This window comes from Rutidosis leptorrhynchoides, chromosome 3 (genome assembly GCF_046630445.1).
Source record: "Rutidosis leptorrhynchoides isolate AG116_Rl617_1_P2 chromosome 3, CSIRO_AGI_Rlap_v1, whole genome shotgun sequence".
Classification (NCBI taxonomy): Eukaryota; Viridiplantae; Streptophyta; class Magnoliopsida; order Asterales; family Asteraceae; genus Rutidosis; species Rutidosis leptorrhynchoides.
Window position 1 is genome coordinate 79,362,936 of NC_092335.1, and position 26,723 is coordinate 79,389,658.

Genomic DNA, 26,723 nt, shown 5'->3' on the forward strand with positions numbered 1-26,723 from the left:
GAGTGCTTCGAGTTGTGCATCTCGAATTCGTGACGTGAGGTTTGTATGAACTACCATGTTTAGTGCTCGTACTCATAGTGTCTTAGCTTTTTCCTTTCGACTTAGAGCATCCGCAACTACATTTGCTTTTCCAGGATGGTAACGGATTTCGCAGTCATAATCATTCAATAGCTCAACCCAATGTCGTTGCCTCGTGTTGAGTTTCTTTTGATTCAAAATGTGTTGTAGGCTCTTGTGATCGGTAAATATCTTGCATTTTGATCTATACAAGTAATGTCTCCACATTTTGAGTGCAAAGACAACAACTCCAAGTTCTAAATCATGAGTGGTATAGTTTTGTTCGTGTATCTTCAATTAACGTGATGCAAAAGCTATGACTTTTTTTTTGTTGCATCAAAACACAAACAAATCCTTGACGCGAAGCATCATAATACACGATGAAGTCATCATTCCCATCGGGCAATGATAGAATAGGTGCGAAGGTTAGCTTTTGCTTCAATAATTGAAAAGCGGCTTCTTTCTCATTTGACCATACATACTTCTTGCTCTTATGAGTTTGTGCAGTCAATGGTCGAGCAATCCTTGAGAAATCTTCAATGAATCTTTGATAGTAACCAGCAAGTCCTAAGAATTGGCGTACGTGTGTCGGTGTTTTTGGTGTGATGACCCGGGAATTTTCGACCAAATTTAAACTTGAATCTTATTTAATTTCGATACGATAAGCAAAGTCTGTAATATTGAGTCTTAAAATTTTTGAACTGTTTACATTGGTTCATTTAACCTTTGACTACTTTCGACGATTCACGAACAAATGTTTCTAATAAATATATAGATATATATATGTATAAATATAAAAGTATATAATGATAAAACATTTTTTAATCATTTGAATTAAAATGAATCTATATATACATGTATATGATTTCTATATATAGTTAAAATTATATGTAATATATATAAAATATATGAGAATTAAATAGTCAAAATATGCTATTATGTAAGTATCAAATATTACATGATTCATAATATGTATATAATAAATTTATTTACAAGTAAAATACAAATGCTATATTTACTACTTTCATTATTATTATTTTTTTTACATCAAAATTATTAATATGATTATCATATTTAGTATTATTGTTATTAATAGACAATCATACAATTTATTATTACGATCATTAATAATATTATTATGATCACTTTTATTATTATTAGTATTGTTTGATACTACTATTATTAATATCATTATCATTATTGTTATTAAGATAATTATTATTATTATTTAATATTAACATTATTATTATTAATAGTTATTAATTATTAATAAAAAAATGAAAAAAACAGATAGGTACGCGGTTGATTATATATCACCATCATCCTTATTTTATTCTATCTCACATCTGATTCATTTATCTTTTTCCTCCTGCCCGTGAGTTCTTGTTAATCCTAATCACTATAATACAATTTTTCAATCAAATTGTACTACTGTATAAAAATCGATCACCTCACGATATGTATCCACTACAGCTATTTGGAGAATCAAAGAGAATGTCACAGAATACAAACCTAATTTTTTTTTTCTTTTCTTCGTGACCTGCTTCAATCCAAAAATCCTTTTTTCGAATCAAACACCAAAATTTATTATTGTAGAGTTATCAGGAATTATCTAGTGATGCTCTCCGTTAATTTTCAAACTTATATTCACTATATTGATTGTTAATTTGGTGGTCAAAGTTTATAAACAAAAAGTCAAACGTTACGATCTTGGTAAAATTCGAGTTAAGTTTTATGTTTCCAGTTCAATTGACAATTTCAATACTTTCTAGGAGTGATTTGGAAAACATTTCGTGAAGAGATCGTTATCTAAAAATCTCTAAAAATCGATTTTTGTAATTTCTTTTACTTTTTTTTTGCGAACTGCAGAAACACCGAATTCTAATTTTTTTTTTTACTTTATTCAATGGTATCCTTTCTATTTCCCGTGAGTTTACAAGTATTAATCGAAATCATAAAGTTTGTGTTTTGATTATAGAAGAGCCATGGTTGTTTGATACAATGAAGAAGGTGAATGATAGACAGAAACGGTATACATTTAATTTAGGATAGAACCTTAACAGAAAAGCTAAAACAGCGCGATGGTTAGAAGGTGTATTGTGTTAGCGGGAGGTCACGGGTTCGATCCCCGTCTGGGGCATTTCTTTTTAGAACAAGCTTTGAAAGGGTATATACTTTTATTTTCAGTTTTAGTATCATTATAATTATTATTACTATGGTTATTATTATTATTATTATTATTATTATTATTATTATTATTATTATTATTATTATTATTATTATTATTATTATTATAATTATTATTATTATTATTATTTATTATTATTATTATTATTAAGTATTATGAATTTTATCATTACAAATACATGTATTATTATTATTATTATGACTATGATTATTATTATTATTAGCATAAGCATAATCATTAATAATATCATTATTACTATTAATATTCTTATAGGTATTGTTATTATTAAATTTTTTTTATCATTTAGATCATTTACTATTATTATTATGACTATAGATACAAATAAGATTATCGTTAATATTAAGTGTTAAAAGTTTAAGAACTAACGTCATATGAAGTTGAATAAGTATGTATGTATATAACTATAAAGGTTATATTGATTAGGATATGAATAACATAGTGATGGTCATGAAATTTATAAACAGTGTATTTAGATATGTACGTACAGATATAAAACTGTTAAAATTTTAAATTATTAGGATATTATGAAGTAAAAGTATTATAATTAAGTTATGATTTAAGTAATATAAATAAGCTTAAGTAGAAATTATGATTTAAAAAGTATTGTTACAAATGTTAAATTGAAACTTCGAATATGAAAATATTATTTTTGCTGAATAATATTAAGTATATATATAAATTTATGAATTTAAAAATTATGAATAAAATTATGATTTAAATGAGCTATTAATTATTTATATCATTATTATCAATATTGTTACTAACACTACCATTAATAATAATTAGTATTATCATTATTATTATTATTATTATCATTTTTAATATTATTACTAGTATCATTATTATTATTAAAATAACTATTAGATATATAAAATCATATTTAAAACAGATAACCTAACTCTATTTTTATATTTTCAATATGTATTAATTAATTAACCAAGACATACAAAATAAATATATATAATATATAATGTAAGATATAATATAAGTACATATTTTTTTAAAAATGGAAGTTAATATAAACCCTATATAACTACAACTATATATAAATAATATATATTAACAAATAAAATTATGTGATTTCCATTATACATTTTAATATATATACAAATGATATAGGTTCGTGAATCCGAGGCCAACCCTGCATTGCTCAGTTTATCTAATGTTGTCATATGTATTTTTACAACAAAATACATTAGGTGAGTTTCATTTGCTCCCCTTTTACTCTTTACATTTTTGGGGCTGAGAATACATGCAAATGTTTTATTAACTGTTTTACAATAATTATATGTGTGAGTTTCATTTGCTCCCTTTTACTCTTTACGTTTTTGGGCTGAGAATACATGCAAATGCTTTATTAACTGTTTTACAATATTTATATGCGTGAGTTTCATTTGCCTTTTTACCCTTTATATTTTTGGCCTGAGAATACATGCCCTGCTTTTATAAATGTTTTACGAAATAGACACAAGTAATCGAAACTACATTCTATGGTTGAATTATCGAAATCGAATATGCCCTTTTTATTAAGTCTGGTAATCTAAGAATTAGGGAACAGACACCCTAATTGACGCGAACTCTAAAGATAGATGCCCAACAAGCCCCATCCAAAGTACCGGATGCTTTAGTACTTCGAAATTTATATCATATCCGAAGGAGGATTCCAGAATGATGGGGATATTCTTATATGCATATTGTGAATGTCGGTTACCAGGTGTTCAATCCACATGAATGATATTTTTGTCTCTATGCATGGGACGTATGTTATTGAGAAATGGATATATGAAATCTTATGGTCTATTAAAATTATGAAATGATTATTTATGTTAAACTAATGAACTCACCAATCTTTTGGTTGACACTTTAAAGCATGTTTATTCTCATGTACGAAAGAAATCTTCCGCTGTGCTTTTGCTCATCTTAGAGATATTAATTGGAGTCATTCATAACATATTTCAAAAGACGTTGCATTCGAGTCATTGAGTTCATCAAGTTTATTATTAAATAAATTATAGTAAGATATGCTATGAAATGGTATGCATGTCGTCAACTTTAGATGTAATGAAAGATTGTCTTTTCAAAACGAATGCAATGTTTGTAAAATGTATCATATAGAGTTCAAGTACCTCGCGATGTAATCAACTGTTGTGAATCGTTTATAATCGATATGGTTTTTTTCCGGATGGATTAGGACGGGTTTTCACAGTTGGTATCAGAGCTGAGGTCTTAGCGAACCAGGTCTGCATTAGTGTGTCTAACTGATAAGTCGTTAGGAGGCATTAGTGAGTCTGGACTTCGACCGTGACTGCATGTCAAGAGTTTTGCTTATCATTTCTAGTCGGAAATCATCTGCTATTCATCCTTAGGAAATTAACTGCTTATTATTTTTAGTCTAGACACATCTTACTGCAATGATTGCATGAATAGTGTATAGAAAAAAAATTCATATCTTAGCGTATCTGTTACTGTAGACTTTATCTGACACGTTTCCTTAATCCCCTCCGTAATCTACGGGATCTACTGTACTATATTAGATATTCTATATAATTAGAATATTATCCGATGACCGAAAATCATTTCATATCAAAAATCCTCTAACTGATCATAAGAGATGGATCCTACACCTAGCTTGGATTCCATTAGTTCCGGAAGTAATTTCGAGATGCGTATTGAAGTAGACACCGAAGTCAATGAACCCGAAGTGTCTCCACCGTTTAGCTATTTTTCTTTCTAGAGAAGATGGGGGTGGGTCAGAGACTTACTCATTCGATGGAGAAATGAAGAAGGCGAGCCCTACCGCTAACTAAACTTACCTCCTAACATCGGAGAAAACGATGTGCTCACCGGTGAACCTATGCGCAACACTGTATTCACCTTTCTTGCTAAAGTTTTCCACCTCGAAGGTCGTGTTACTGCAATCTCAGAAAATATTCAACCTCTACTTTCGAATACCAATCGAAGGGGAATATTAGAAGAAGTTAGGAAACTTCGAATTGATAATCAAGATCTATCAAATCAGATGAGTGGATGGATAGAAATGATGGAGGGTATGATAGAAACCCTGACAAGAATGGTGCGTGATCTACAAGCTATACTTACTACACCAACATCATCATCAACCTCAGCACTAACAACATTTGTAGCACCGACATCAACAGTACCACCATCAGTAGCATAACCAGTATCAACAACAACAACATCATTACATATCTCAACCTCGCAAACTATACCTCAAGCATAATCATCGTTCTATGAATCATTCTACATAAACTATTTTCGTCCTTCGTGATGATTATGTAATTAATCACTAATGTTTTAGAGATTATGTACTCTAGTTCTAGCCTTAAATCTGATGAGTTTAATATCACATTGACTCATTAAATCCATGATTATGTCTGAAGAAAATATATATGAATATATGTTTTCATAAAGATGGTAATTAAAAGTTTTATTATACAAACTGTTAATGGTGAAAATATTTTAACGGGTAGGTAATACCCGAGGAATATTTAGATTTCACATTAATAAGTTACATTGTACGTTCTTCGAATCTGATTCAACAGTCGTTTACTATCCTACTTACATCCACAGATATATGTAACCGTTCACCACAGAATAATCATTTTCATTCAATTTCATATTTGGATCTTGATTTATCAGAATTCAACAAGTGGTATAATGAAGAAAACATTGGACAAAATAAAATTTGTTAGAAACAAACTATTTAACTATGAGAAAATTTGTTAAGAATCCACGCTAACTGTTCCTAGCTAATTATTCCTAGCTAACTGATTACATTTTATTCATCGCAGTTTATTTATCGCAATTTAATTATCGCAATTTTATTTATCGTCATTTAATTTCTGTTATTTACTTTACGCATTTTATTTATCGTCATTTAATTTCTGTATTTATTTTACGCACTTTAAATATCGGGACACGTATACAAGGTTTTGACATATCATATCGACGCATATATATATATTATTTGGAATAACCATGGACACTCTATATGCAGTAATGATCGAGTTCTCTATACAGGGTTGAGGTTGATTCTACAATAATATATATACTTTGAGTTGTGATCGAGTCTGAGACATGTACACGGGTCACGATATGTATTAATTAATTCAAATATTATATATTAAGCTATATATAAAATATTGGACTATCAACTGTGGACTGCCGACATTGGACAATTAAAATGAAATAAAATATTGATTATAACATATGAAACTAAACAATTTTTCAAGTTTGCCACTTGATTTCATCTTAAACCTAATTTGTATCTTGATGATTACAATCTGCGTTCAAATCTTTCATGATTCTTAAAAACACCTCAATCGAGAGGATGAACCAACCGCACTTCATCTACGGAAGAAAAGATTGATGCATATAGTTAGGCACCTGAAAACACTCGAAACCTGTGTAAACGTTTAAATACGTGTCTGTTCGAGCTCTTTTGGCATTGTTATTACCGAAAATAACATTTCAATTCTTTTTCCAATTAGCCAATTTTGTCACAGCTCCAGCAAGTCAACTTCGACTTTTCGTTCTAAACAACCTTATTATAACCTTGATATATACGTGCGCTCTTTTATTGCTACCAGGGAACCTTTTATATTCCATCATATTACCAGCAGACGTACCAGCAACCTCGTTGCTCCTTGGTTTAAATCTCTCACAAATCATTATATTTATCTATTAAAGTCTCATCATGTACTCTTCCGCATTTTGTAACAAGAATTGCCATACCAATTACCGGGAATCAGCAAATCTGTATTGTGAGTCTCGCAACGATTCCACATCAACAGTTATATGTATCCATATAACATTTATCTCTTAGAACTATGATTTTCCATTCTGAAATTCTAAAAAGCACTCAGTCTACAAATCAATACTCTGAATGTTAAAAAAGCTGAATGAAGCAGCAGAAACCGTAGGTAACCGTAAACGACCTTAATCATCGGAAGTTTGATGATAAAGAATAGTATGTTGGAAAAACTCAGAAAAGTTGGAACTGGAAAACTGATTGAGCGAACTACGAAGAAGTCTCTGAACAAATCACAAGGACTAAACTTGTACATTAAAACCCTGATGATTCTATATCTGATGAAATCTTTAGCCAACACCATGCTTCAGAATCTAAACCCTTACGGATAAACCTTCTTCATCATCCTTCGATATTAGAAATTCCAAGATATCATCGTATCTATCATTATAAATATCCTCCATATTTCTGAAGATATTTTTATAATTATTCTTATCTGAAATCAATAATCTCTTCGTGCTATCAGTGTTACATCATATAGAAACTGCTAGTTTCTATATTCTGTAAACTTTCAAGATTAAAATATGAATGTTATTGAAGTAATGTTGGGAACTGATGCATAAATTAGTATAATATAATGACACTTGATCAACGTGATTATATTACAGTAAGTCATGCTGAGTTTCTAATGAAACATGATGATTCACAGACTTTAACGTCATCATGTGCCATGTTACATGACTCTTGTATTCTATTTAAACCTCTAAAATATCAAGAAAATATTTCTTGATGATTCGGTCTTTTCCAGGGTATTCTAGTAATTTAACAAATCAAGATCGTGCCATTACCATTACCTTCTTTGAACATTAACAATATTCATTATAAAACTTATATCTGCGAATTCTGGACCATTACAAGAGATGCCTAATCGCAAGAAGAAGAAACGAAGGGACAAAGCTCCAAAATAAAAATTGGAGTATAAATCGCAGCAAATAGAAGGGAGTATTAACTGTGGATGACAATGATTATAAGAAACAGAAATAGGGACATTAAAATATAAGGGGAGATATAAAGCCCGATAACAACGCATAAATTACAAACCGTGAATATCAATGTTTATCGCAATATAAAGACACGGGAGAATTAAAAGCACTATAACCCCAAGGCGATAGTAGAAGTAAACGGATTTTCTGGTGGAAGATTAAAAGAAGAATGACATAATTGATAACTGGAAAAATATCAAGGATTATAAATGAATTAAGCATTTTCATAATCTTTTGGATGTATGAACTAAGAAAGAAAGTATAGGAATGGTGAGAATAATGGAACGGAAAAAGTTTAATTTATAATGGAAATATCAGACAGAGAAATCGAGGCGAATCACCGTATTTAACTATAGAGATCTTAATTTCCTTATTCGTCGAAGAATCAAATCTTTTAGATTTCGAAGATTTTCTTTATATCCCTTAAATTCCGGAATTCAACCTAGACAACGTCAAAAGTTAAAATAAAACTTCATTTATTCATTTCACTCTTTTGCGATAGCTTCATTTGTGCTCTTCGAATAATCGAATTATTTTATCTGTATTATTCAATAATGATAAACCTCTATTTATCAGCTCATATTCGTCAAGAAAACATATTTATTGTTAGCCATGACGACCTCACTCAAATTTCGGGACGAAATTTCTTTAACGGGTAGGTACTGTGGTGACCCGGGAATTTCCGACCAAATTTAAACTTGAATCTTATTTGATTTCGATACGATAAGCAAAGTCTGTAATATTGAGTCTTAAAATTTTTGAACTGTTTACATTGGTTCATTTAACCTTTGACTACTTCCGACGATTCACGAACAAATGTTTCTAATAAATATATAGATATATATGTATAAATATAAAAGTATATAATGATAAAACATTATTTAATCATTTGAATTAAAATGAATCTATATATACATGTATATGATTTCTATATATAGTTAAAATTATATGTAATATATATAAAATATATGAGAATTAAATAGTCAAAATATGTTATTATGTAAGTATCAAATATTACATGATTCATAATATGTATATAATAAATTTATTTACAAGTAAAATACAAATGCTATATTTACTACTTTCATTATTTTTTTTTACATCAAAATTATTAATATGATTATCATATTTAGTATTATTGTTATTAATAGACAATCATACAATTTATTATTACGATCATTAATAATATTATTATGATCACTTTTATTATTATTAGTATTGTTTGATACTACTATTATTAATATCATTATCATTATTGTTATTAAGATAATTATTATTATTTAATATTAACATTATTATTATTAATAGTTATTAATTATTAATAAAAAAATGAAAAAAAAACAGATAGGTACGCGGTTGATTATATATCACCATCATCCTTATTTTATTCTATCTCACATATGATTCATTTATCTTTTTCCTCCTGCCCGTGAGTTCTTGTTAATTCTAATCACTATAATACAATTTTTCAATCAAATCGTAATACTGTATAAAAATCGATCACCTCACGATATGTATCCACTACAGCTATTTGGAGAATCAAAGAGAATGTCACAGAATACAAACCCAATTTTTTTTTATTTTCTTCGTGACCTGCTTCAATCCAAAAATCCTTTTTTCGAATCAAACACCAAAATTTATTATTTTAGAGTTATCAGGAATTATCTAGTGATGCTCTCCGTTAATTTTCAAGCTTATATTCACTATATTGATTGTTAATTTGGTGGTCAAAGTTTATAAACAAAAAGTCAAACGTTATGATCTTGGTAAAATTCGAGTTAAGTTTTATGTTTCCAGTTCAATTGACAATTTCAATACTTTCTAGGAGTGATTTGGAAAACATTTCGTGAAGAGATCGTTATCTAAAAATCTCTAAAAATTGATTTTTGTAATTTCTTTTACTTTTTTTTGCGAACTGCAGAAGCACCGAATTCTAAATATTTTTTTTTACTTTATTCAATGGTATCCTTTCTATTTCCCGTGAGTTTACAAGTATTAATCGAAATCATAAAGTTTGTGTTTTGATTATAGAAGAGCCATGGTTGTTTGATACAATGAAGAAGGTGAATGATAGACAGAAACGGTATACATTTAATTTAGTATAGAACCTTAACAGAAAAGCTAAAACAGCGTGATGGTTAGAAGGTGTATTGTGTTAGCGGGAGGTCACGGGTTCGATCCCCGTCTGGGGCATTTCTTTTTAGAACAAGCTTTGAAAGGGTATATACTTTTATTTTCATTTTTAGTATCATTATAATTATTATTACTATGGTTATTATTATTATTATTTATTATTATTATTATTATTATTAAGTATTATGAATTTTATCATTACAAATACATGTATTATTATTATTATTATTATTATTATTATTATTATTATTATTATTATTATTATTATTATTATTATTATTATTATTATTATTATTATTATTATTATTATTATTATTATTATTATTATTATTATTATTATTATTATTATTATTATTATTATGACTATGACTATTATTATTATTAGCATAAGCATAATCATTAATAATATCATTATTACTATTAATATTCTTATAGGTATTGTTATTATTAAATTTTTTTTTATCATTTAGATCATTTACTATTATTATTATGACTATAGATACAAATAAGATTATCGTTAATATTAAGTATTAAAAGTTTAAGAACTAACATCATATGATGTTGAATAAGTATGTATGTATATAACTATAAAGGTTATATTGATTAGGATATGAATAACATAGTGATGGTCATGAAATTTATAAACAGTGTATTTAGATATGTACGTACAGATATAAAACTGTTAAAATTTTAAATTATTAGGATATTATGAAGAATATTATGAAGTAAAAGTATTATAATTAAGTTATGATTTAAGTAATATAAATAAGCTTAATTAGAAATTATGATTTAAAAAGTATTGTTACAAATGTTAAATTGAAACTTCGAATATGAAAATATTATTTTTGCTGAATAATATTAAGTATATTTATAAATTTATGAATTTAAAAATTATGAATAAAATTATGATTTAAATGAGCTATTAATTATTTATATCATTATTATCAATATTGTTACTAACACTACCATTAATAATAATTAGTATTATCATTATTATTATTATTATTATTATTATCATTTTTAATATTATTACTAGTATCATTAATATTATTATTAAAATAACTATTAGATATATAAAATCATATTTTAAACAGATAACCTAACTCTATTTCTATATTTTCAATATGTATTAATTAATTAACCAAGACATACAAAATAAATATATATAATATATAATGTAAGATATAATATAAGTACATATTTTTTTAAAAATGGAAGTAAATATAAACCCTATATAACTACAACTATACATAAATAATATATATTAACAAATAAAATTATGTGATTTCCATTATACATTTTAATATATATATATAAATGATATAGGTTCGTGAATCCGAGGCCAACCCTGCATTGCTCATTTTATCTAATGTTGTCATATGTATTTTTACTACAAAATACATTAGGTGAGTTTCATTTGCTCCCCTTTTACTCTTTACATTTTTGGGGATGTGAATACATGCAAATGTTTTATTAACTGTTTTACAATAATTATATGTGTGAGTTTCATTTTCTCCCTTTTACTCTTTACGTTTTTGGGCTGAGAATACATGCAAATGCTTTATTAACTGTTTTACAATATTTATATGCGTGAGTTTCATTTGCTCCCCTTTTACTCTTTACATTTTTGGGGCTGAGAATACATGCAAATGTTTTATTAACTGTTTTACAATAATTATATGTGTGAGTTTCATTTGCTCCCTTTTACTCATTACGTTTTTGGGCTAAGAATACATGCAAATGCTTTATTAACTGTTTTACAATATTTATATGCGTGAGTTTCATTTACCTTTTTACCCATTATATTTTTGGGCTGAGAATACATGCGCTGCTTTTATAAATGTTTTACGAAATAGACATAAGTAATCGAAACTACATTCTATGGTTGAATAATCGAAAACGAATATGCCCTTTTTATTAAGTCTGGTAATCTAAGAATTAGGGAACATGCACCCTAATTGATGCGAACTCTAAAGATAGATCTATCAGGCCCAACAAGCCCCATCCAAAGTACCGGATGCTTTAGTACTTCGAAATTTATATCATGTCCAAAGGAGAATCCCGGAATGATGGGGATATTCTTATATGCATATTGTGAATGTCGGTTACCAGGTGTTCAATCCATATAAATGATATTTTTGTCTCTATGCATGGGACGTATGTTATTGAGAAATGGATATATGAAATCTTGTGGTCTATTAAAATTATGAAATGGTTATTTATGTTAAACTAATGAACTCACCAACCTTTTGGTTGACACTTTAAAGCATGTTTATTTTCAGGTATGAAAGAAATCTTCCGCTGTGCTTTTGTTCATCTTAGAGATATTAATTGGAGTCATTCATAACATATTTCAAAAGACGTTGCATTCGAATCATTGAGTTCATCAAGTTTATTATTAAATCAATTATAGTAGGATATGTTATGAAATGGTATGCATGTCGTCAACTTTAGATGTAATGAAAGATTGTCTTTTCAAAACGAATGCAATGTTTGTAAAATGTATCATATAGAGTTCAAGTACCTCGCGATGTAATCAACTGTTGTGAATTGTTTATAATCGATATGGATTTCGTCCGGATGGATTAGGACGGGTTTTCACATTTGGCACTTCCCAATTCTCAATTGCATCAATCTTCGTCGGGTCCACTTGAATTCCTTAATTATTAACAAGGTGACCAAGAAATTGCACTTTTGATAGCCAAAACTCACATTTAGAGAATTTTGCATACAACTTCTCTTTCTCCAATAGCTCCAGTAGTAACCGTAAGTGTTGCTCATGTTCTTCTCTACTCTTTGAGTACAACAAGATGTCATCTATGAATACGAAAACAAACTTGTCCAGGTAGGGTTTGCATACTCGATTCATGAGATCCATGAACACAACAGGTGCGTTTGTTAAACCGAATGACATAACTAGAAATTTGTAATGACCATAACGTGTTCTAAACGTAGTCTTCGAGATGTCTTCTTTCTTGACACTCAATTGATGATATCCGGACCTTAAATCAATCTTCAAATACATGGAAGATCCATGAAGTTGGTCGAATAAGTCATCAATTCTTGGTAACGGGTATCTATTCATGATCATCAACTTGTTCAACTCTCTATAGTCAATACACATGCGTAGAGATCCATCTTTCTTCTTGACAAAAAGAATTGGAGCTCCCCACGGTGATGAGCTTGGTCGAATAAACCCTTTATCCAACATTTCTTGCAATTGGTTCAACAACTCCTTTAATTCGGATGGTATAAGGTGGTTTAGCAACAGGTGTAGCTCCGGGCATTAAGTCGATTTAAAATTCCACAGATGGAAGTCCAGGAAGTTCTTTGGAAAACGCATTTAGGAAATCCCTAACAATAGGTACATCTTTTATTCATTTCTCTTCAGGTTCAATATCCTTAACGTGGGCTAGGATAGCATGGTATCCTTTCCTTAAGTATTTTTGTGCTTTCACGAGATCAGGTTCAATTTCACGCGAGTTCTATGTGACGACCCGGGAATTTCCGACCAAATTTAAACTTACTCTTTATATAAGTTCGACACGATAAGCAACGTCTGTAATGTTGAGTCTCAAAAACTTTGAACTATTTTGTATATTCATTTGACCTCGACCGCTTCCGACGATTCACGAACAAATGTGTACAAATAAATATGTATATGTATAGATATACATATATAAATAAATAAATATAAACATAAATATATATATAATAAATTGAAATAATAAGATACAATTTAATCGTTTGAATTGAATATGAAAGATAATAAATAAAATAATAAAGTTATGATTAAAATAAACCTATATGTGAACATATATAATTTCTATACATATTTAATTTTATATATATATATATATATATGTTATTATAACGTCATAATTAATAATATGTAATATTAGGTTTGATTACGGGTTAAAAATAGAATTGAATATAATTGTTATAGTTACCTTCACTATTTTTAAATATTAATATCAGTATTGGTGTTGTTAACCCTATTATTATTATCATTGATATAATTAAAATTCTAAGATTTGTAAGGTATGTTTATCAAAACACAAGTTAAAAATATAAGTATTATTAAAATTATAATCTAAATATGATTTAAATATTATTAGTAATTAAAATTATCATTTATTATATTTAACATGATCATAACTATTTTTATAATTATAATTATAATTAGCATTATTTATTATCATTAGTATTATTGATATTATTATTATTTTTATCATTAATGTTAGTATGCATATTTTGATTAGTAATATTTCTATTATTATTTTCTATTATAATAATTATCAGTATCTTTATTATTATTATTATTATTAATGTATTTATTATTTATTAAAAATTACTTTATATAACTCATATAAGAAATAAAAGGTGCGAATCAGTTCTTTCTTTTCAATCAAACTGTATATGATTTTTGGTTATATCTGTAATTTGTTTCCAGTCGATTTCAATGTACAGATACTAGCCAAAATTTGTTTAACGTCGATATCAAGAATTATTCTTTTTATATTTTTATTTTATTCTCTGTACAAAGGAGTGAACTGTCCACACCAAGCACCACCAAATCATCTCTCTCTCTTTATTGTTTCTATATTCGATGGCCACCACACATCACTATATCATCCTTCTGTTTTCGTTACCAAGAACAAACCCAAACCATATCATCAAAACACTTCTGCTATTCAGTTTCTATTGTTGTCGCCAATCACCATGAGACCCTGCTATTTCTGCTGGTTCTTTCTGTCAGGTTCTACATTCATTCTTCTGTTTATATTGTTGTTTGATTGAACGAAAACCCAAAACCAATTTAAATTACATCTTCTACTCAGCTCGTGATTATTTCTTTTGTAACCCACAAACCCAGCCACTCGAACTGCTTATTATTACAGCTTATCCACTATATTTTTATCTTCGAACTCAATCACGAAACCAACTGTTTTAACCTGCTGTTATATACATTTCTGTCTCCTTTTTGTTGATACAACTGTGTAGATGGTCGACATATGTTAGTAGAGGGAGAATATATGTAAGTTTATTAAATAAATGACTTTACGAGTCATCTTATTCCTTTTATAATTTTTTTAATCGCCACTTGCTTGTTACTTTTAAAAAGTGGTTTGCCACTCTGCGACTTTTACTTAAATATTGATGGTGATAGACACACATGATTTGGATGAACATAGTGATGATGATCGATGAATGATGAGGTTTGCATAAAATAATAAAGACTCAAGGATGATAATGATGATAAACAATGATAATGAACCGTGATATATGTTCGAATTCAAAACAACCTCAATAAACTATCATAACCCTAATACCAACAAGAGTTGTTGGTGTTATCCAGTCATTGTTGGGGTTTTATTTTAGATAATAGGTTAACAAAAGATTCAAAGGAATTAAACTTGATAATAATACAAAAGCCAATGAACGGCTCATTGATTTAGGAGTGAATTGTTAATCAGGAGGTCCAGGGTTCGATACCTGGCAAATACAAATTTTTTTTATGTCGTTAAAGTCATTGAAGCAGCCATTTGACTTAATGGACTGTTAGTTTAGGCTAGATATAGTTGGGCCGGGATCTAGTAATTGGGCCGAGTTCTGAAAATGCTGTTGGGCCGCTATAATCATTTGTTGGACGAGTTAAGTATTAACGGGTCTGAAAATAAATCAGAACAGCAGAAACGGAGCCATGGTTAAGGAGTGTTGTGTGTTAGCGAGAGTTCTCGAGTTCGAGCCCCGTCGTGGGCAATCTTTTTGGAAAAGCTTTAGAAAAAGGGTATACACTTTTATATTTCATTTTTATTATTATTATCATTATTATTATTATTATTACTATTATTATTATTATTATTATTATTATTCTTAATATAGTATGTTTACAACTATTAATAAATGATCTTCACATAAAAATATATTTAATACACAAAACTTAACTATATTAACATTCATATATATAAAATGAAAATATAAATAAATAAGGAAACTTATAAATCATTATATATATATAAATAACATCACTAAAAATAATATATATATTTATCCGAATACAGGAATAAGTTTTAATACATATATGAATGATATAGGTTCATGAATCCGAGGCCAACCTTGCATTGTTTAGTTGTTCAATGTCGTTATATGTATTTTTACTACAAAATACAATACTGTGAGTTTCATTTACCTTTTTACCCATTATATTTTTGGGCTGAGAATACATGCGCTGCTTTTATAAATGTTTTACGAAATAGACACAAGTAATCGAAACTACATTCTATGGTTGAATAATCGAAATCGAATATGCCCTTTTTATTAAGTCTGGTAATCTAAGAATTAGGGAACATGCACCCTAATTGATGCGAACTCTAAAGATAGATCTATCGGGCCCAACAAGCCCCATCCAAAGTACCGGATGCTTTAGTACTTCGAAATTTATATCATGTCCAAAGGAGAATCCCGGAATGATGGGGATATTCTTATATGCATATTGTGAATGTCGGTTACCAGGTGTTCAATCCATATGAATGATATTTTTATCTCTATGCATGGGACGTATGTCTATGAGAAATAGAAATATGAAATCTTGTGGTCTATTAAAATTATGGAATGATTATTTATGTTAAACTAATGAACTCACCAACCGTTTGGTTGACACTTTAAAGCATGTTTATTCTCAGGTATGAAAGAAATCTTTCGCTGTGCATTTGCTCATCATAGAGATATTACTTGGAGTCATTCATGACATATTTCAAAAGATGTTGCATCCGAGTCGTTGAGTCCATCAAGATTATTATTAAGTCAACTATAGTAAGATATATTACGAAATGGTATGCATGTTGTCAACTTTCGATGTAATGAAAGATTGTCTTTTCAAAAAAAATGCAATGTTTGTAAAATGTATCATATAGAGGTCAAGTACCTCGCGATGTAATCAACTATTGTGAATCATTTATAATCGATATGGACTTCGTCCGGATGGATTAGGACGGGTCTCTACAGTTGGTATCAGAGCGGTGGTCTTAGCGAACCAGGTCTTGCTTTAGTGAGTCTAACTGATAGTCGTTAGGATGCATTAGTGAGTCTGGACTTCGACCGTGTCTGCATGTCAAAAGTTTTGCTTATCGTTTTTGTCGGAAATCATCTGTTTATCATCCTTAGGAAATTACTGTAGTGACCCGAACTTTTCAATGTTTATATATATATGAAATGAAATTGTTATTTACATGATTAAGTGTTTCCAACATGTTAAGCAATCAAACTTGTTAAGACTTGATTAATTGAAATAGGTTTCATATAGACAATTGACCACCCAAGTTGACCGGTGATTCACGAACGCTAAAACTTGTAAAAACTATACGATGACATATATATGGTTATATATATAGTTAACATGATTTTATTATAAGTATGTATCTCATTAGGTATTTTAACAATGAGTTATATACATAAAAATGAGACTATTAATTTAAGAAACTCGAAAACGATATATATAACGATTATCGTTATAACAACGTATTACTAGGTACATATGAATCATATTAAGATATTGATACACTTGGTTAATTATGTTAAATGATAAGTAAATATATTATTAAGTGTATTAACAATGAAATACATATGTAAAAATAAGACTACTAACTTAATGATTTCGAAACGAGACATATATGTAACGATTATCGTTGTAACGACATTTAACTGTATATATATATATATATCATAATAAGATATATTATATATCATAATATCATGATAATATAACAATTTAACATCTCATTTATTATAATAAACAATGGGTTAACAAAATTCAACAAGATCGTTAACCTAAAGGCTTCAAAACAACGTTTACATGTAACGACTAACGATGACTTAACGACTCAGTTAAAATGAATATACATGTAGTGTTTTAATATGTATTCATACACTTTTGAAAGATTTCAAGACACTTATCAAAATACTTCTACTTAACAAAAATGCTTACAATTACATCCTCGTTCAGTTTCATCAACAATTCTACTCGTATGCACCCGTATTCGTACTCGTACAATACACAGCTTTTAGATGTATGTACTATTGGTATATACACTCAAATGATCAGCTCTTAGTAGCCCATGTGAGTCACCTAACACATGTGGAAACCATCATTTGGCAACTAGCATGAAATATCTCATAAAATTACAAAAATATGAGTAATCATTCATGACTTATTTACATGAAAACAAAATTACATATCCTTTATATCTAATCCATACACCAACGACCAAAAACACCTACAAACACTTTCATTCTTCAATTTTCTTCATCTAATTGATCTCTCTCAAGTTCTATCTTCAAGTTCTAAGTGTTCTTCATAAGTTCCAAAAGTTCTAGTTTCATAAAATCAAGAATACTTCCAAGATTGCAAGTTTACTTCCAAATTTTCTAAATCCATTCCAAGTAATCATCCTAGATCAAGAAACCTTTGTTACTTATAGTAGGTTATCTTTCTAATACAAGGTAATAATCATATTCAAACTTTAATTCAATTTCTATAACTATAACAATCTTATTTAGAGTGGAAATCTTACTTGAAATTTTTTTCGTGTCATGATTCTGCTTCAAGGATCCTTTGAAGCTAGATCTATTTTTCTCATTTACAGTAGGTTTATCCAAGGAACTTGAGGTAGTATTGATATTCATAACATCATTCGATTCATACATATAAAGCTATCGTATTCGAAGGTTTAAACTTGTAATCACTAGAACATAGTTTAGTTAATTCTAAACTTGTTCGCAAATAAAAGTTAATCCTTCTAACTTGACTTTTAAAATCAACTAAACACATGTTCTATATCTATATGATATGCTAACTTAATGATTTAAAACCTGGAAACACGAAAAACACCGTAAAACCGAATTTACGCCGTCATAGTAACACCGCGGGCTGTTTTGGGTTAGTTAATTAAAAAACTATGATAAATTTTGATTTAAAAGTTTTTATTGTGGGAAAATGATTTTTATTATGAACATGAAACTATATCCAAAAATTATGGTTAAACTCAAAATGGAAGTATGTTTTCTAAAATGGTCATCTAGACGTCGTGCTTTCGACTGAAATGACTACCTTTAAAAAATGACTTGTAACTTATTTTTCCGACTATAAACCTATACTTTTTCTGTTTAGATTCATAAAATAGAGTTCAATATGAAACCATAGCAATTTGATTCACTCAAAACGGATTTAAAATGAAGAAGTTATGGGTAAAACAAGATTGGATAATTTTTCTCATTTTAGCTACGTGAAAATTGGTAACAAATCTATACCAACCATAACTTAATCAACTTGTATTGTATATTATGTAATCTTGAGATACCATAGACACGTATACAATGTTTCGACCTATCATGTCGACACATCTATATATATTTCAGAACAACCATAGACACTCTATATGTGAATGTTGGAGTTAGCTATACAGAGTTGAGGTTGATTCCAAAATATATATATAGTTTGAGTTGTGATCAATACTGAGATACGTATACACTGGGTCGTGGATTGATTCAAGATAATATTTATCGATTTATTTCTGTACATCTAACTGTGGACAACTAGTTGTAGGTAACTAACGAGGACAGCTGACTTAATAAACTTAAAACATCAAAATATATTAAAAGTGTTGTAAATATATTTTGAACATACTTTGATATATATGTATATATTATTATAGGTTCGTGAATCAACCAGTGGCCAAGTCTTACTTCCCGACGAAGTAAAAAATCTGTGAAAGTGAGTTATAGTCCCACTTTTAAAATCTAATATTTTTGGGATGAGAATACATGCAGGTTTTATAAATGATTTACAAAATAGACACAAGTACGTGAAACTACATTCTATGGTTGAATTATCGAAATCAAATATGCCCCTTTTTATTAAGTCTGGTAATCTAAGAATTAGGGAACAGACACCCTAATTGACGCGAATCCTAAAGATAGATCTATTGGGCCTAACAAACCCCATCCAAAGTACCAGATGCTTTAGTACTTCGAAATTTATATCATATCCGAAGGGTGTCCCGGAATGATGGGGATATTCTTATATATGCATCTTGTTAATGTCGATTACCAGGTGTTCACCATATGAATGATTTTTATCTCTATGTATGGGATGTGTATTGAAACATGAAATCTTGTGGTCTATTGTTACGATTTGATATATATAGGTTAAACCTATAACTCACCAACATTTTTGTTGACGTTTAAAGCATGTTTATTCTCAGGTGAATACTAAGAGCTTCCGCTGTTGCATACTAAAATAAGGACAAGATTTGGAGTCCATGTTTGTATGATATTGTGTAAAAACTGCATTCAAGAAACTGATTTCGATGTAACATATTTGTATTGTAAACCATTATGTAATGGTCGTGTGTAAACAGGATATTTTAGATTATCATTATTTGATAATCTACGTAAAGCTTTTTAAACCTTTATTTATGAAATAAAGGTTATGGTTTGTTTTAAAAATGAATGCAGTCTTTGAAAAACGTCTCATATAGAGGTCAAAACCTCGCAACGAAATCAATTAATATGGAACGTTTTTAATCAATAAGAACGGGACATTTCAGTTGGTATCCGAGCGTTGGTCTTAGAGAACCAGAAAATTTGCATTAGTGTGTCTTATCGAGTTTGTTAGGATGCATTAGTGAGTCTGGACTTCGACCGTGTTTTCTTTAAAAATGATTGCTTAACATTTTTGTTGGAAACTATATATTATTAACATGTATATATTATGTGATATATTAATCTCTTAACATGTTTGATATTGTGTGATAGATGTCTACCTCTAGCACAAATCCCATTGACTCACCTAATAATAACGAAGAGTCAAATATATATTGGACTGATTCGCAAGTTCCCGAAGAAGAACCGGAAGAAGAATCAGAACCGGAAGAAGAATCAGAACCGGAAGAGGAGGAACCGGAGGAGGAAATAGAACCGGTGGGGGAAATAATAAAACGGTTAAGTAAAAGAAAATCCTCAACCAACCGACCAAGGTTAATTATGGTCAATGGTGTTTCCTCCAAGGAAGCAAAATATTGGGAGGATTACCAATTCTCCGATGAATCGGATTCCGACGAGAATTCCGATGATGTTATAGAAATTACCCCAACTGAATTTAAAAAGGCAAAAGAAAATAATAAGGGAAAGGGCATAAAAATAGAGAAATCTAATTCCAACCCCGATGAACTTTATATGTATCGTCAACCCCCGAAGCCCTTAAGTTGTAACAATGACCCGGGAACCTCTAAACCACCAGGTTTTTCTAAACCGTTGTGGAAAATGACAGCTCGTATTAGGGGAACATCATATATCCCTAGAAACTTGGCAAAACGAACCAAAACCGAAGAAGAAGAAACGAGCGAGTCAGAATAAGATAGTTGTATTCGTGTGGTGTAATATATGTAATATAGTGTGCTTATGCTTTATGATATATGTAAAAATTGCTTGCATTAATAAGTATTTTTTTTTTATGAATCTAACTCTTGTCTATTTTACAGTATAAAAACACAAAATGGATAGACAACCCAATATTTTAAGAGACCTACCCGGAGACATGATTGATGAAATCTTGTCTAGAGTCGGTCAGAAATCTTCGGCACAACTATTTACGGCAAAATAAGTTTGTAAGACATTTGAAGAACGTTCCAAGAATGTCTTGGTTTATAAGAGACTTTCGTTTGAAAGATGGGGGATATAACATTGGGAAACCCATAAGTTACGATGTGTTTACTTTGACGCATATATTGAAGGGGAACCCAAATGCTATTTTACGCAACGGGTTAAGAAATTATTTTGACTCAATGTATCCGAATATAGGACTTCATAATTTAGAAAAAGCGGCTAACATGCAACATAAAGAAGCATGCTAGGCTTACGGGTTAGTAGGTTCGCTTCTCACCAAAGTGAGAAAAAGAACATCGGGCTACAACTATTAAACAAAACGTTCCCACAAGTGACGGAGTCGGTAATTGGGGTAAGAAATGAGGTTTTTAGGTTATTACGAGACTGTTGGTCATTACGTAACCCTCGTCCCTTTGACGACGTTACAACACGCTGTCTTATCAACGGCCATAACGGTTATGTTCCACAAGACCAAGGATGGGAAGTAGTCCTAGTAAAACCAGAATGCATGACTTGTTTCTGGACATACGAATTACGTGTCTTTATTGCCTTTGCTGAACGACTTGTGTACTAGCTAGAATTATCTTGACAACTATCTTGTATCAAAGTTATTGTGTGCTATATTTCATGCTTTATGTAAAATAAGCGGTATTGTAAGTTTGTAAAATATTGTATAAAAGTTTGAACGCGAAATATTATTATAATCAGTTTTTCATATAGAATTGTAGTAGTTGAATTGTATATTAGCTACTAAGTATGAACTTAACTGGTAGGTACTACCCGAATTTAAACTTATAAAACGCTAATATGAAGAAAAAGCTTTTATAAATGAGTTCATATTATGCTACGAAATACTATTAACTACTCTTAATATTATGTATGATTAACTTGTTCCATTTGACTATTTTGAAGGAAATGGCACCGACTACTCGACACACCGTGAATATGAATGAAGAGGAATTCCGTACTTTTCTAGCTTCAAACATAGCCGCAGTACAGGCTGCGCTACATACCAACAATAACATTGGATCTAGCAGTACAGGAAATCGTGTAGGATGCACCTACAAAGAATTCACTGCCTGCAAACCTTTGGAATTTGATGGAACCGAAGGACCGATCGGATTGAAACGGTGGACCGAGAAGGTCGAATCGGTGTTTGCCATAAGTAAGTGTACTGAAGAGGAAAAAGTGAAGTACGCTACACATACCTTCACAGGTTCTGTGTTAACATGGTGGAATACCTATCTAGAGCAAGTGGGACAAGATGATGCGTACGCACTACCGTGGTCAGCATTCAAGCACTTGATGAACGAGAAGTACCGTCCCAGAACCGAGGTCAATAAGCTCAAGACAGAACTTAGAGGGTTACGAACCCAAGGATTTGATATTACCACGTACGAAAGACGATTCACAGAATTGTGCTTATTGTGTCCGGGAGCGTTCGAAGATGAGGAAGAGAAGATCGACGCGTTTGTGATAGGATTACCGGAAAGAATCCAAGAAGATATAAGTTCACACGAGCCCGCCTCCATACAACAGGCATGTAGAATGGCTCACAAACTAGTGAACCAGATTGAAGAAAGAATTAAAGAACAGACTGCTGAAGAGGCCATTGTGAAGCAAGTTAAAAGAAAGTGGGAGGAAAACGGTGATAAGAATCACCAATACAACAACAACAGCAATTACAACAATAATCGCAACAACTATCACAATAATCGCAACATCAATCGCAACTACAACAAACGGCCCTACAACAACAACAACAACAACAACAACAACAACAACAACAACAACAACAGCAACTACAACAATCATCGAAACAACAATAATAACCGCAACAACAACAACAATCAGAAGCAACTATGCCAAAGGTGTGAAAAGCATCACTCGGGGTTCTGTACCAAATTTTGCAACAAGTGTAAAAGAAATGGTCATAGCGCGGTGAAGTGTGAGGTCTATGGACCAGGGGTTAACAGAACGAAAGGAACAAATGGTGTCGGAACGAGTAATGGCGGAGCAAGTAGTGTCAGAGCAAGTTATGCCAATGTAGTTTGTTATAAATGTGGAAAATCGGGCCACATTATTAGAAATTTCCCGAACCAGGAGAACACGAATGGACAAGGCCGCGGAAGAGTTTTCAATATTAATGTGGCAGAGGCACAGGAAGACCCGGAGCTTATTACGGGTACGTTTCTTATTGACAATAAATCTGCTTACGTTTTATTTGATTCGGGTGCGGATAGAAGCTATATGAGTAGAGATTTTTGTGCTAAATTAAGTTGTCCATTGACGCCGTTGGATAGTAAATTTTTACTCGAATTAGCAAACGGTAAATTAATTTCAGCAGATAATATATGCCGGAATCGAGAAATTAAACTGGGTAGCGAAATATTTAAGATTGATTTGATACCAGTAGAGTTAGAGAGTTTTGATGTAATAGTTGGCATGGACTGGCTGAAGAAGGTGAAAGCAGAGATCGTATGTTATAAAAATGCAATTCGCATTGTACGAGAAGAAGGAGAACACTTAATGGTGTACGGAGAAAAGGGCAACATGAAGCTACATCTTATTAGTAATTTGAAGGCACAAAAACTAATAAGAAAAGGTTGCTATGCTGTTCTAGCACACGTCGAGAAAGTACAAACTGAAGAAAAGAGCATCAATGATGTTCCCGTCGCAAAAGAATTTCCCGATGTATTTCTGAAAGAATTACCGAGAATACCTCCACATCGATCTGTTGAATTTCAAATAGATCTTGTACCAGGAGCTGCACCAATAGCTCATGCTCCTTATAAACTCGCACCCAGCGAGATGAAAGAACTGCAAAGCCAACTGCAAGAACTATTAGAACGTGGTTTCATTCGACCAAGCACATCACCATGGGGAGCTCCTGTTTTGTTTGTCAAGAAGAAGGATGGTACATTTAGGTTGTGTATTGACTACAGAGAGTTGAACAAGCTTACCATCAAAAACCGTTATCCACTGCCGAGAATTGACGACTTATTTGATCAACTACAAGGCTCGTCGATTTATTCGAAGATCAATTTACGTTTTGGATATCATCAAATGCGAGTAAAGGAGGATGATATTTCAAAAACTGCTTTTAGGACGCGTTATGGTCATTACGAGTTTATGGTTATGCCGTTTGGATTGACTAACGCACCAGCTGTGTTCATGGACCTTATGAACCTAGTGTGTGGGCCATATCTTGACAAGTTTGTCATTATTTTCATCGATGACATACTTATTTACTCAAAGAATGATCAAGAGCACGAAGAACATTTGAGAAAAGTGCTAGAAGTATTGAGGAAATAAAAACTGTACGCTAACTTTTCAAAGTGTGCATTTTGGTTGGAAGAAGTTCAATTCCTCGGTTACATAGTGAACAAAGAAGGTATCCAGGTGGACCCGGCAAAGATCGAAACCGTTGAAAAGTGGGAAACCCAAAAACTCCGAAGCATATACGTCAATTTTTAAGATTAGCTGGTTACTACAGAAGATTCATCCAAGATTTCTCCAAAATAGCAAAACCCTTGACTGCATTAACGTATAAAGGGAAGAAATTTGAATGGAAGGATGAACAAGAGGAGGCGTTTCAATTATTGAAGAAAAAGCTAACTACGGCACCTATATTTTCATTGCCTGAAGGGAATGATGATTTTGTGATTTATTGTGACGCATCAAAGCAAGGTCTCGGTTGTGTATTAATGCAACGAACGAAGGTGATTGCTTATGCGTCTAGACAATTGAAGATTCACGAGCAAAATTATACGACGCATGATTTGGAATTAGGCGCGGTTGTTTTTGCATTAAAGACTTGGAGGCACTACTTATATGGGGTCAAAAGTATTATATATACTGACCACAAAAGTCTTCAACACATATTTAATCAGAAACAACTGAATATGAGGTAGCGTAGGTGGATTGAATTGTTGAATGATTACGACTTTGAGATTCGTTACCACCCGGGGAAGGCAAATGTGGTAGCCAACGCCTTGAGCAGGAAGGACAGAGAACCCATTCGAGAAAAATCTATGAATATAATGATTCACAATAACCTTACTACTCAAATAAAGGAGGCGCAACAAGGAGTTCTAAAAGAGGGAAATTTAAAGGATGAAATACCCAAAGGATCGGAGAAGCATCTTAATATTCGGGAAGACGGAACCCGGTATAGGGCTGAAAGTATTTGGGTACCAAAATTTGGAGATATGAGAGAAATGGTACTTAGAGAAGCTCATAAAACCAGATACTCAATACATCCTGGAACGGGGAAGATGTACAAGGATCTCAAGAAACATTTTTGGTGGCCTGGTATGAAAGCCGATGTTGCTAAATACGTAGGAGAATGTTTGACGTGTTCTAAGGTCAAAGCTGAGCATCAGAAACCATCAGGTCTACTTCAACAACCCAAAATCCCGGAATGGAAATGGGAAAACACTACCATGGATTTCATCACTAAATTGCCAAGGACTGCAAGTGGTTTTGATACTATTTGGGTAATAGTTGATCGTCTCACGAAATCAGCACACTTCCTGCCAATAAGAGAAGATGATAAGATGGAGAAGTTAGCACGACTGTATTTGAAGGAAGTCATCTCCAGACATGGAATACCAATCTCTATTATCTCTGATAGGGATGGCAGATTTATTTCAAGATTCTGGCAGACATTACAGCAAGCATTAGGAACTCGTCTAGACATGAGTACTGCCTATCATCCACAAACTGATGGGCATAGCGAAAGGATGATACAAACGCTTGAAGACATGCTACGAGCATGTGTTATTGATTTTGGAAACAGTTGGGATCGACATCTACCGTTAGCAGAATTTTCCTACAACAACAG

General features: G+C 30.9%; 1 protein-coding gene across 1 annotated transcript in view; it reads left to right on the forward strand.

Annotated features, from left to right (window-relative positions):
* The first annotated feature begins 437 nt into the window (after positions 1 to 437).
* The window catches only part of LOC139900131 (uncharacterized), a 119,134-nt gene continuing 92,848 nt past the window's right edge, over positions 438 to 26,723 (forward strand). The window contains exon 1 of the mRNA XM_071882931.1: positions 438 to 482. Coding sequence (XP_071739032.1) covers positions 438 to 482 — 45 coding nt within the window. The remainder of the gene's footprint in view (positions 483 to 26,723) is intronic.